The sequence below is a fragment of the Drosophila mauritiana genome, chromosome 2R, assembly GCF_004382145.1.
Source record: "Drosophila mauritiana strain mau12 chromosome 2R, ASM438214v1, whole genome shotgun sequence".
Taxonomy (NCBI): Eukaryota; Metazoa; Arthropoda; class Insecta; order Diptera; family Drosophilidae; genus Drosophila; species Drosophila mauritiana.
Window position 1 is genome coordinate 20,789,458 of NC_046668.1, and position 10,518 is coordinate 20,799,975.

At 48.8% G+C, this 10,518-nt stretch overlaps 3 protein-coding genes across 3 annotated transcripts; 1 reads left to right on the forward strand and 2 right to left on the reverse strand.

Moving 5' to 3' along the window:
• Positions 1-68: 68 nt before the first annotated feature.
• Positions 69-3,290, reverse strand: LOC117136029 (sodium/potassium-transporting ATPase subunit alpha). Its single transcript, XM_033296647.1, has 6 exons — positions 3,108-3,290; positions 1,480-3,051; positions 1,318-1,409; positions 927-1,101; positions 619-857; positions 69-557 (listed from the first exon to the last, which is right to left on the reverse strand). Exons 1-6 carry the CDS (start codon positions 3,288-3,290, stop codon positions 434-436), a joined length of 2,385 nt encoding a protein of 794 aa, XP_033152538.1. The 3' UTR covers positions 69-433.
• A 187-nt stretch (positions 3,291-3,477) lies between these two features.
• On the reverse strand, positions 3,478-4,368 carry LOC117136026 (sodium/potassium-transporting ATPase subunit alpha-A). The gene is made up of 2 exons (XM_033296644.1): positions 4,165-4,368; positions 3,478-4,110 (listed from the first exon to the last, which is right to left on the reverse strand). The coding sequence occupies exons 1-2, from the start codon at positions 4,348-4,350 to the stop codon at positions 3,541-3,543; spliced, it is 756 nt and encodes a 251-aa protein (XP_033152535.1). The 5' UTR covers positions 4,351-4,368; the 3' UTR covers positions 3,478-3,540.
• Positions 4,369-5,465: 1,097 nt separating this feature from the next.
• On the forward strand, positions 5,466-10,202 carry LOC117135965 (5-oxoprolinase). The gene is made up of 5 exons (XM_033296567.1): positions 5,466-5,976; positions 6,033-6,345; positions 6,887-8,659; positions 8,728-9,928; positions 9,987-10,202. The coding sequence occupies exons 1-5, from the start codon at positions 5,532-5,534 to the stop codon at positions 10,137-10,139; spliced, it is 3,885 nt and encodes a 1,294-aa protein (XP_033152458.1). The 5' UTR covers positions 5,466-5,531; the 3' UTR covers positions 10,140-10,202.
• Positions 10,203-10,518: the final 316 nt, after the last annotated feature.

Below are 10,518 nucleotides of genomic sequence, written 5' to 3' on the forward strand. Positions count from 1 at the left end.
TGCAATATTTTAAAAATACCATTTAAAGTGTTTTACTGCTCTTCTTTAAATAAAAAGTGGCCAGCGAAAGTGCAGTTTTCCAGAAGTTTATGCTCACTGCTTCCATAAAAAATAATACGGAAATGCACTCTCGGCAAGCTATGTCCCTTAAAACTTATAGTCCCGGGAATTCAGTTTCAGTTTCAGAATTCATCCAGATGATTCCTTCCCCGGCTGAGTTTTATGTGCTCCTCTTTACGGTGCTCGGAGTAGCTCAGGTAAGAAAGATATGGGGCAATAAATTTGATGCATCCTTAGGGAAAAGCAAATCCTTTCATTTGTACACATAAAACCAGAAACATTTTCAGTTAATATTGCTCATACTTCTCGTCACTTCTACCTAGAGCCCAATTATTGGTATCACTCACTAGGTTCCAAGTGCAACTACAAGTGCTCAATACATAGTGGCCAGCTCGAGCCAACTATCGGGAAACAGGCGAATAAAGTATCTGCGAGTTGTTTCGAGGAAGACCAGCAGTATCATGAACGGACTGTTGGTCAAGAGGAAGTGGCCTAAGCTGAAAGAAGGAAGCGGACAAATGTCATGGCGTGGTACTCATTGCGAACAGGAACACCCACTGTAGCTCGTTGGTTCCTTCCAGGCGCAGGCACACCGTGGAGTCCATTATGCACAGCAGCACGCACAGACAGATCAGAAAGAGGACTGCCAGACTGAGGAGCCAGTTGCGGAATCCGTGGGCCAGCAGATTGGCACGTCCGGTCTTGGTCAGCACCAGGTTGGTGCACTGCATCGCGGCGAGGCTCATCAGGCAGAGAGAGGACACTTGGCACTCCAGCTGCCGGCGGGCCTCACTGCTCTGCGGGAAAGTCATAGTTCAGCTTGGCTTACTTCCTGCAGATATACAGATATACATGGTTATCCCTACCCACTCCTGGCCGAAAGAGTCGGTGATGTCGTCGAGCATGTCGTCGTGCCACGCGATGTTCAGAGCCACCAGTGTCCTCGGCAGGAATCCCTTGTCAGCCATGAACACGAAGTAGGTCATAAAAACAGCTGCAGCTTCGATGGTTCCCACAAGGATGTGGGACACAAAGAAAAGTCTACAGGATACGTTTTGGAAAAACATCGAATAATAAAGAAACGAATTTAGAAATATTTTTCCCATAAGCCATTGCTATCTAAAGTACAAACAGTTTTTGCCTTTAAAACTCCTGTACCAAAATGATAATAAATATTGTTTGAGGAATCATAAGGACCTCTGCTTACGCTCCTTTAGTTATGTTGTACCAACAATTTGTGAATGAGTACTAACTTACCGACTATTAAGCAGAAAGTCGTCGTACACTTTGGGCATCTGCAGCATCAGATTCTCCTCTGGAGGCTCATAAATCAAAGTCAGAGCTGGGACCTATGGAAAAATTGGACTCGGTTTCAGTACTCTTCAAAGCACACTTTATAGGTTCCTCCCCCACACTCACCAAGTTCACCAGGAAGGCGAGTATGAGCTCATCCATGATGTGGATGTACAGGGGAATCCCGAGCAGGAAGAAAAAGAAGTACACCAGTATATTGCATATGTTGGTGGCCAGGCAATAGGCCAGAGCCTTCTTTAAATTCTCAAACAGCAGACGGCTATCGCCGACCACACTGACCAATGTGGCAAATGAGCTGTCCAGCAGGATGAGGTCTGCACTGGCCTCGCACATGACCGCACTTCCGTACTTGGCCACTCCCACATGGCTGCTCCTCATGGCAGGCGTGTCATGGAGAGTTCCCCCAATGACGGAGACCACGGCTCCCAACCGGCGACAGGCATCCGCAATCCAGTGGAGCTGATCCGTGCTCGTAGCGGCACATACCAAATCCTGCTGGTTCAGGATGAGCTGCTCGATGTGCCGACGCTGGTGTTGCGCCTTCTCGTCAGCGTACTGTGACATGTCAACTACTTCCGCGGTGGGTGGCATCCGCTTCAGGCTGACAGCCTGAAAAGTGTCCAACGGAGCCGGTAGGATGCCCACATCAACGGCCAGAGCCTTGGCCATTTTGGGTTTGCGTTGGGTGACCACGATCAACTTGATGCCCGCCGCTCTGCAGCGATCCACCGCTTTGGGAATAGTGCTTCTCGGCGGATTGTAGGTGGCAATCATACCCAGGAACCTCAATGAGTAGGTGTCCACTGCCAGGTAATCGCGGTACTTATATTCCATGCCCTCAAATCCTGTGTTTACCTGTGAAAAGCGGCGAAACTCCAGTTCGTCGCTCAACTCCTTGTAGGCAAAGGCACGGACATGGCGGCCTGCCTCGAGTAGCCCATCCGCCAGACTGAGAATAATTTCCTGCAGCTGTTCGTCCAGGGGCAGTTCCTCGTCCCGAATAGCAAAGGTTGAGCACCGGCGGATCACCACTTCGCAGTGGCCTTTCATCAGCAGGATGAGTTTCAGGTGGCCATCGGCATCGCGAGTCCGGTGCACCGTCACCTGGACTTTGTCCTCACTAGTGTAATGCTTGTTGGCCACCTTCTCGTGGTCGTGACGGAGCAGATCAATGCTCGGCAGGATCATCAGACCAAACTTGAGCAGCGCTATGTCCAGGATATTGCCGTACATGTCCTTCTGCATCTTGGGCACTCCAATGTTACCAGGACAGATGACAGCATCGTTGCAGAGAACTGAGGCCCGGATCAGCTCGATAAATCGAGGACTCTGAGCACTAACGTCCATATTATCGACACTCAATAGTGCCATGTCCACGAAGATCTCCGATACGCGCATGCGCCGCTTGGTCATCGTCCCAACCAAATCGGACACAATAACAGTTGAGAGTCCCAGTGTGCAAGTAGCCCGTAGGTTCCTCACATGGCACTGCTTTCTCCCCATTTCCTTTCTCGTCCGCCTCGAGCTCCAGTAGAGGATGAGGGGCAAGTAGACAGGTGTCAGACCAATCAGCAGTGAGAGATTGACTTCATACACAATATGGCCGTGCTCGAAACCGGTGGTAATGAATAGCAGAATGAAACAAACTACGGCCACCAAGAGCATATAGTAAGAAATCTAAAAGTATAATTGGCTTAGATATTTATATTCTAGGATGCTTTGGCACTGCTTACTTGCTTCTGATGCTTCTGCGAACGACTGAAAGATCGCTCCTTGAAGCAAAGGTCCGTCATCGTTCCCACTTCAGTGTGCCTTCCACAGGCAAGGGCGACTGCGAAACCAATGCCACTGATCGCATGGGTGCAGGCTAGTCCCATATTGCTGGAACTCCATTTCGATAAGGGTTTGGAACTCATTCCGAAGCTATTTAATTTAAATGAATGAAGTGTCACTATGGCAACAGATGTCTTGGATGATAGCAATTCGTTCTATGCCACCAACTTCTAGTTGAACACAGCCAACAGTACGTATGAGTGATCATCCCTAAAGCGATGGCTCGAGAAACAGAATGCACTTATTACAGCAGTGTCTTTATGTCTTTGGTAAAGTAAGCAAGTTTATAGAATATACAATAAGAAATAATACATTTGCCAATAAGAAACCAATTTAATCCTTTATGTACTCAATCCGGGAGTATCTCTGTCGCCCCTCGCTCGCCAAAGGAGTGATGTGCATGGGTTTCGAGTGTCCTGTCAGAGCCACGTTATTCAGCTCCAGGCCTGTGGTGCTGAAGAATCGGATATCGGCAGGAAGCCGCTGTCCATACTTAATGGGAAGGGTATCCCCCGCCACTAGGTCCTGGGTGAGGATGACCTCCTTTTCCCCGTCTCTTATCACAGTGCAATACATGGGCATCAGCTCATCGAAAGCTATGAGCATGTCTTCGTCATCATCTCCTTGCATTTGTGCCATTAGGCCTGCGAGAAAGAAGGTGCAGAGCAGGATTATGCCCGCTACCAAGAACTCCGGATCCACTTTTCCATTGTCTGACGTTTCAGTTGCAAATAGGTAATACATCGCGAAACTAGCTATGGAACTCAGCAGTATGATGATGCCCAAGACGCTGAAGCAGCTCTTCAGGAATTTCCAAGGCCGCAAATCCTGTTTGGTCGGTAGTGGCAGAATATTCTTTCCATTCCTGGCCAGCTTTCTACCAGCTGCCTCCGAGGTTAGACCCTGTGGATGGTGCCTCGGATATAATTGAGATTAGCTTGATTTGCCCGATCTCACCTGGGACACATTCGCCTCCAATCTGGTGCAGAGCTCGTGAAACGGCCAGATGTGCAGATATGGGCTAAAGTACTCCAGCCACAACTCGTTCTCCGTCTGTTGCAGTGACTCCCGTTCCTCTTTCTTTCTCCTGCTGCGACGCCACCTGCCTCTCCATTTCGAGATCCGTTTGAAGCAGAGCACCATGTTTACGGAAAACTCTAGGCAATTTGTGTAGCAGTATTTCAGGAGCGTAGAACTGGCAAAATGGCTCGTAAAAGGGCCATCAATGTTTTCTCGTAAACCAGCATCGCAACTCCCACTGTCACTTCAGCCGCCCCAGGGTCAGGGGTCACGGACATTAGGGGTCATAACGAAGCCGAGAAACAGCGGAACAATCTCAACGGTTCCGCTGGGAGTCGCAATCGAACTCGCAAATCGACTCGAATTGATACGGCGCCCTTCTGCAAACAATTGCGCCCAAAGGCCGATTCCGTGATATTGACACTGGCATGTTCCATGCTCCATACGCCGTATTTACAAGCGGACGGAATGCGCTCTTTATGGCCCCGTTTAATAAGTCATCAAATTTCATTGATGTCGTGTAAAAAAAGAGATAAAACATGCATTTGCATATATTTATGCGTTGCGAGGCCATCAATGAAACGAGAAATTCCAGCGTTTGCGCTCAATAAGTTCGAATTGGAGCAAACTATACTGCCGGATGATATGTGCCATTATTGGAGGTCAATGGGTTCCTTTGTGGCAGCATAAAAGCGGCATTAAAATGCTGCAAATTCGAAGAGTGCGTTTAATTAGATTGCAATTACTATATTGGCAGACAAGCTTCAGCTTTAAAATCGTAAAGACTATTTTTATTAGGAGTGATAAATATTGTATTAACATATTTAATAACTTATTGTGTAGATACAAAATGCGATACAGGCGTCCATGTAGAAAAAACAGAGAAGCTAACTTCAAAGCTGACATTCGAAGAAACGGAAAATTTTCAATACCTATTTCCATTTTTATAATACATTTATAATAATTTAATAATTTGCACACTTAGGTAGTTAGTAATATCTTTTATTAAAAATGGCATTAACAGAAGTACTTTATAAACAAAAATCATCTTTAGATGCTTTGTAGAACTAGAAAAATATGGTGAAAAGGTTGAGTGTTCCAAGTTCGGTGTCCAGCAGTGGGTGTTCCCATAGAACAACAGCTGATCACGTCTTAGAAAGCTTTTTCGTGCTTTGGGGAGAATAGAGAACAGCATATGATCACATATGTATATACATTATCAGCACCTGTATATATACGGCCTGTAACACACGGTGTCCGCTCAGTCTTAATGTTCCACTTATCCGGATCGAACAAAAAACACAATGTCGGGCACTAAATACTGTTTCGCAATCGATCGCGGTGGCACTTTCACGGACGTGCTGTGCATTTGTCCGGGTGGCAAAGTGCGAACCATGAAGTTGCTCTCCGAGGATCCAGAGCGGTACAGCGATGCGCCACGGGAGGGCATCCGCCGGATACTTAAGGAGGAGACCGGTGAGGACCTGGCCGCGAGCGGCTTGGTGGATACCTCGAAGATCGGTTGGGTTCGCATGGGCACTACGGTGGCCACCAATGCTCTCTTGGAACGCAAGGGAGACCCAGTGGTCCTGGTGGTGAACAGTGGCTTCCGTGACCTGCTCTACATTGGCAACCAGGCCAGGCCGAAGATCTTCGATCTGAACATTCGCAAGCCAGCGAATCTATACAAGTCCGTAGTCGAGGTGGACTGCCGCATAATTCCAAAGCAGGCGGACCGCTGTGAGCTCAGTAAGTTGAGGTGATATATAATACCCACCCAGATTTTATGTAATATATCCACACAGATCACAGCTGGAAGGAGCTGGAGGGTGTGGCCGGCACCAAGTATCTGGAGGTGCATCCCGTTGATGAGGTGGCAGTACGACAAGCCCTCTCAGCTGCCCGTGATCAGGGTGTCTCATCCGTGTCCGTGGTCTTGGCCCACAGCTACGCCTGCCCGAAGCACGAGCTCCGAGTGGGAGCCATTGCCCGGGAGCTCGGCTTCAGCCATGTGACGCTGTCCCACCAGGCCATGCCCATGTGTCGGGTGGTGGCCCGTGGTTATACGGCCTGCGCGGAGGCCTACCTGACTCCCCACGTAGACCGTTACTTGGCCAGGTGAGTGCATCTAATCTCTGGTTTGTAAATTTGCCGAATGACCCAGCTCTTTTCGGTGCCAAACATGTTTTTTAGAGAGCCACCATATAGATAAGGTCGGAGTCAGACTGAAAGCGAAAAAGTCCAAGCTAAACAACCACACATTCACAGCTGAGATGGGGTTACGTAAAGTAAACAAATCAAGAATATAAAATGATACAAATATTATGTGTGGCTCGACGCGACAGTACCTTTTAATGATGTAAAAACTTAAAAAATCTAAAAGATCTCATAGATATCATAAAGTCTTGATAGTAACTTTTTAATATTTGTCTAATGTTAATATAGGTGAGATAGTAGCATAGTATTGATTTATTAGGTGTGCTTTAGTTGTTCTTAAAGAGGTTATTTGCTTCTTGCGTTTCATATGAGCTATCTAATCACAGTATACCCAATTTTCCTCAGATCTTGAGGGTATTCAAACAAAAACACGACGTTATTAACACAGTGGGGGCTAAAAAAAAAGAGAACAGTCATTTATCTGTAATTTTCCTATCCGTAGCTTCAAATCCGGTTTCGACAAGCAGTTGGAGGGTGTGGATGTGCTCTTTATGCAATCTGATGGAGGTCTGACCAATATGGAGAACTTCCGTGGAGCTCGGGCAATTCTCTCGGGTCCAGCTGGAGGAGTTGTAGGATACGCTCTGACAGGAGCCCGGGAAACGGAACTGCCACTGATCGGTTTCGACATGGGCGGCACCTCTACGGATGTGTCCCGGTATGCCGGAACCTACGAGCACGTGATCGAAAGCACCACAGCAGGTGTAACGATCCAGGCTCCGCAGTTGGATATCAATACTGTTGCTGCAGGCGGTGGATCCCGTCTTTTCTTCCGATCTGGCATATTTGTGGTGGGTCCAGAATCGGCAGGATCTCATCCTGGACCTGCTTGCTACAAGAAGGGCGGGCCACTGACAGTCACTGATGCCAATCTAGTGCTAGGACGCATTCTGCCACAATACTTCCCGAAGATCTTTGGTCCGCGGGAGAACGAACCGCTGGATCATGAGATCGCAAGGAGTAAGTTTGTGGAGCTCCAGGCCGAGATCAACAACTATTTGAAGAGTTCCGGAGACAATAGAGTCTTAAGCGTCGAGGATGTGGCCCTCGGTTTCATTCGGGTGGCCAATGAAACCATGTGCCGTCCGATTCGTGCCTTGACCCAATCACGAGGATTGGATACGGCCAACCATGTGCTCTCCTGCTTTGGAGGAGCCGGTGGCCAGCACGCCTGTTCCATTGCCCGAAATCTGGGAATTGCGAAGGTAGTCGTCCACAAGTACGCCGGAATTCTGTCTGCCTATGGAATGGCTCTGGCGGATGTGGTGCAAGAATTCCAAGAACCGAATGGCCTGGAGTTCAGCGATGCGAATGCCCAGCAACTGAAGGAGCGTTTGGACGCCTTGTCCAAGCAATGTCACGACAAGTTGTCTGAGCAGGGATTCAAGCGCATTGAGCTGGAGCCCTTCCTTCACTTGCGATACGAAGGCACCGATGGCGCCTTAATGGTTGCTCCTTCAACTGGAAAGCAGTCATCCGATTCAAATCCCCTATTAGCGGCCTACGGAGATTTCCATGCCACCTTCCTGGAGCGCTATCGCACTGAGTTTGGATTCGTATTGCAAAACAGACGGATTATTGTCGACGACATTCGCATTCGAGGATTGGGCAAGAACGAAACCCCACCGGAGTCGAAAGTTCAGGCTGCCGCCGAAGTGAAGCCACCAGCGGAGGCGAATACTCGACTTTACTTTGACCAGGGCGCTTTCGATGCTCCGATTTACCTGACCAAGAACCTACTGGCCGGACATAGGATCAGCGGGCCTGCGGTGCTCATTGACCAGCTCTCGACCATCGTCGTCGAACCAGAGTGTAGTATCCAAGTTACTCAGTTTGGAGACCTTATCATGGACGTGAAAACGGGTGGCAAGCATGGCATCAATGCGGACTTGGATCCTGTGCATCTGAGCATCTTTAGCCATCGGTTCATGAGTATCGCCGAGCAGATGGGAAGGGTGCTCCAGCGCACTTCGATTTCCACCAACATCAAGGAGCGTCTGGACTTCTCTTGTGCCCTTTTCGGACCAGATGGTGGTTTGGTTAGCAATGCTCCCCACATTCCAGTTCACCTGGGTGCCATGCAAGAAACCGTCCAGTATCAACTCAGGGTGCGCGGAGAGACCCTCAAGAACGGCGATGTCATCCTGGCCAACCATCCATCGGCAGGAGGATCTCACTTGCCCGATTTAACTGTCATCACGCCGGTCTTTTATGAGTGAGTGTTATAAAAGTTTTGGTGGTTTTTCGTCAAAATTTGTTATATTATATATTATATTCTTTCAGAACTCATCCGCGACCCGTTTTCTTTGTGGCCTCCCGTGGTCACCATGCGGATATTGGTGGAATTACTCCTGGATCTATGCCGCCGCACTCCACCTCGTTGGCCCAGGAGGGTGCCGCCTTCAAGTCCTTCCTGATTGTAGAGAATGGCCTGTTCCAGGAGCAGCAGATCATCGAGCAGCTGACCACGCCCACGGCCGCAAAGGGAGCTGTGGGAACCCGGAACTTGAGCGACAACCTATCAGATCTGAAGGCTCAGATCGCCGCCAACCACAAGGGCATCCAGCTGGTGGCGGAGCTGATCGGCAGCTATGGATTAGATGTGGTCCAGGCCTACATGTCGCACATCCAGAAGAACGCCGAACTGGCGGTTCGTGATATGCTGCGTCAGATTGGCCGGGATACTTTGGAGCGCACTGGATCGACAGTGCTAGAGGCGAAGGAGTTCATGGACGACGGCTCACCCATCGCCCTCAAGGTGACCATCGATGCGGAGCAGGGATCGGCTCTTTGCGACTTCACCGGATCGGGAGTGGAAGTTTGGGGCAACTGTAATGCTCCGCGGGCTATCACGTTGTCCGCCCTAATCTACTGCCTGCGCTGCATGGTGGGCCACGATGTGCCACTCAACCAGGGCTGCCTGGCACCCATCCAGGTGATCATTCCGAAAAACTCCATCCTGGATCCCTCCGAGGGAGCAGCTGTGGTCGGCGGCAATGTGCAGACATCGCAGCGCATCGTGGACACGGTTCTGAAGGCTTTCGGAGTTTGTGCCGCCTCGCAAGGATGCATGAACAATATAACTATTGGGGATGAGTCTTGGGGTTACTATGAGACCGTGGCCGGAGGAGCTGGTGCCGGACCCGGTTGGCATGGAGCCGGCGGAGTACATACCCACATGACGAACACTCGCATCACTGATCCGGAAATCCTTGAACTGCGCTATCCCATGATCCTGAAGAGATTCTGCCTTCGCACAGATGGCTCCGGCGGAAGAGGCCAGTTTAACGGAGGCGAGGGTGTGGAGCGGGATCTGCTCTTCCGTAAGCCAGTTACCCTGTCCGTCTTGACAGAGCGACGAACTCTGCAGCCCTACGGTCTCGCTGGTGGAGAATCGGGCAAGAGTGGACGCAATTTGGTGGTGAAACGGGATGGTCGAGTGATCGCTCTGGCAGGAAAAACCTGCATTGATGTGGAAGCTGGGGTACACTTTTATATACATTTATTTGTAACATTACTAACTACTTATCCATCCTTTTCAGGACACCTTTGCCATGAAAACTCCCGGCGGGGGCGGGTATGGACCTATTGAAGACTTTTCCAAGTCCGGTGAATCCTTGAATCAGGAAACCAGCAAACGATACGTGGAACGTGGCACTGTCTTTAATTATCTTCAGTGCCAGGAGTCTGCCTAAGCAAAGTTTTAATTTTGCTATTATATGTGCCATATTAATAAATGTCCCTTGACGTTTGAAACACTTTGAGTTATTTTATTTAAAAGACCTTATCATAAGAACAAGCTGAATGGCGCATATTAGACTGAGGAAAACTGTGGAAACTGGAAAATTGCATCTAAAATGCTTTTAAAATATATATATTACCACTCTATAACATATATTCAAATAATGTTAGTAATGTTAAGAAGTTAAAGAAGATTCCATAAAGTTAAATTATTTCAACGACCATTTTAAAAAGTGCGCCAATTGGGACGGTATGCAGTACTATCGATATTTTCAAGCGAACATATGTTTTCAGTAAGTGCAATCGCCAACTGTCTATCGATAACAGTGCGTA

What these genes read in the sequence shown, in the direction of transcription:
- LOC117136026 (XM_033296644.1), bottom strand. Translation starts at nt 4,350, where the DNA reads ATGGTGCTCTGCTTCAAACGGATCTCGAAATGGAGAGGCAGGTGGCGT. An exon ending in TGGAGGCGAATGTGTCCCAG is followed by an intron (nt 4,111 to 4,164) that starts GTGAGATCGGGC and finishes CACCATCCACAG; the next exon opens with GGTCTAACCTCGGAGGCAGC.
- LOC117136029 (XM_033296647.1), bottom strand. Translation starts at nt 3,290, where the DNA reads ATGAGTTCCAAACCCTTATCGAAATGGAGTTCCAGCAATATGGGACTA. An exon ending in ACTCTTTCGGCCAGGAGTGG is followed by an intron (nt 858 to 926) that starts GTAGGGATAACC and finishes ACTTTCCCGCAG; the next exon opens with AGCAGTGAGGCCCGCCGGCA. An exon ending in GAAGGAACCAACGAGCTACA is followed by an intron (nt 558 to 618) that starts GTGGGTGTTCCT and finishes TCCTTCTTTCAG; the next exon opens with CTTAGGCCACTTCCTCTTGA.
- LOC117135965 (XM_033296567.1), top strand. Translation starts at nt 5,532, where the DNA reads ATGTCGGGCACTAAATACTGTTTCGCAATCGATCGCGGTGGCACTTTC. An exon ending in ATCACGCCGGTCTTTTATGA is followed by an intron (nt 8,660 to 8,727) that starts GTGAGTGTTATA and finishes ATATTCTTTCAG; the next exon opens with AACTCATCCGCGACCCGTTT. An exon ending in GCATTGATGTGGAAGCTGGG is followed by an intron (nt 9,929 to 9,986) that starts GTACACTTTTAT and finishes CATCCTTTTCAG; the next exon opens with GACACCTTTGCCATGAAAAC.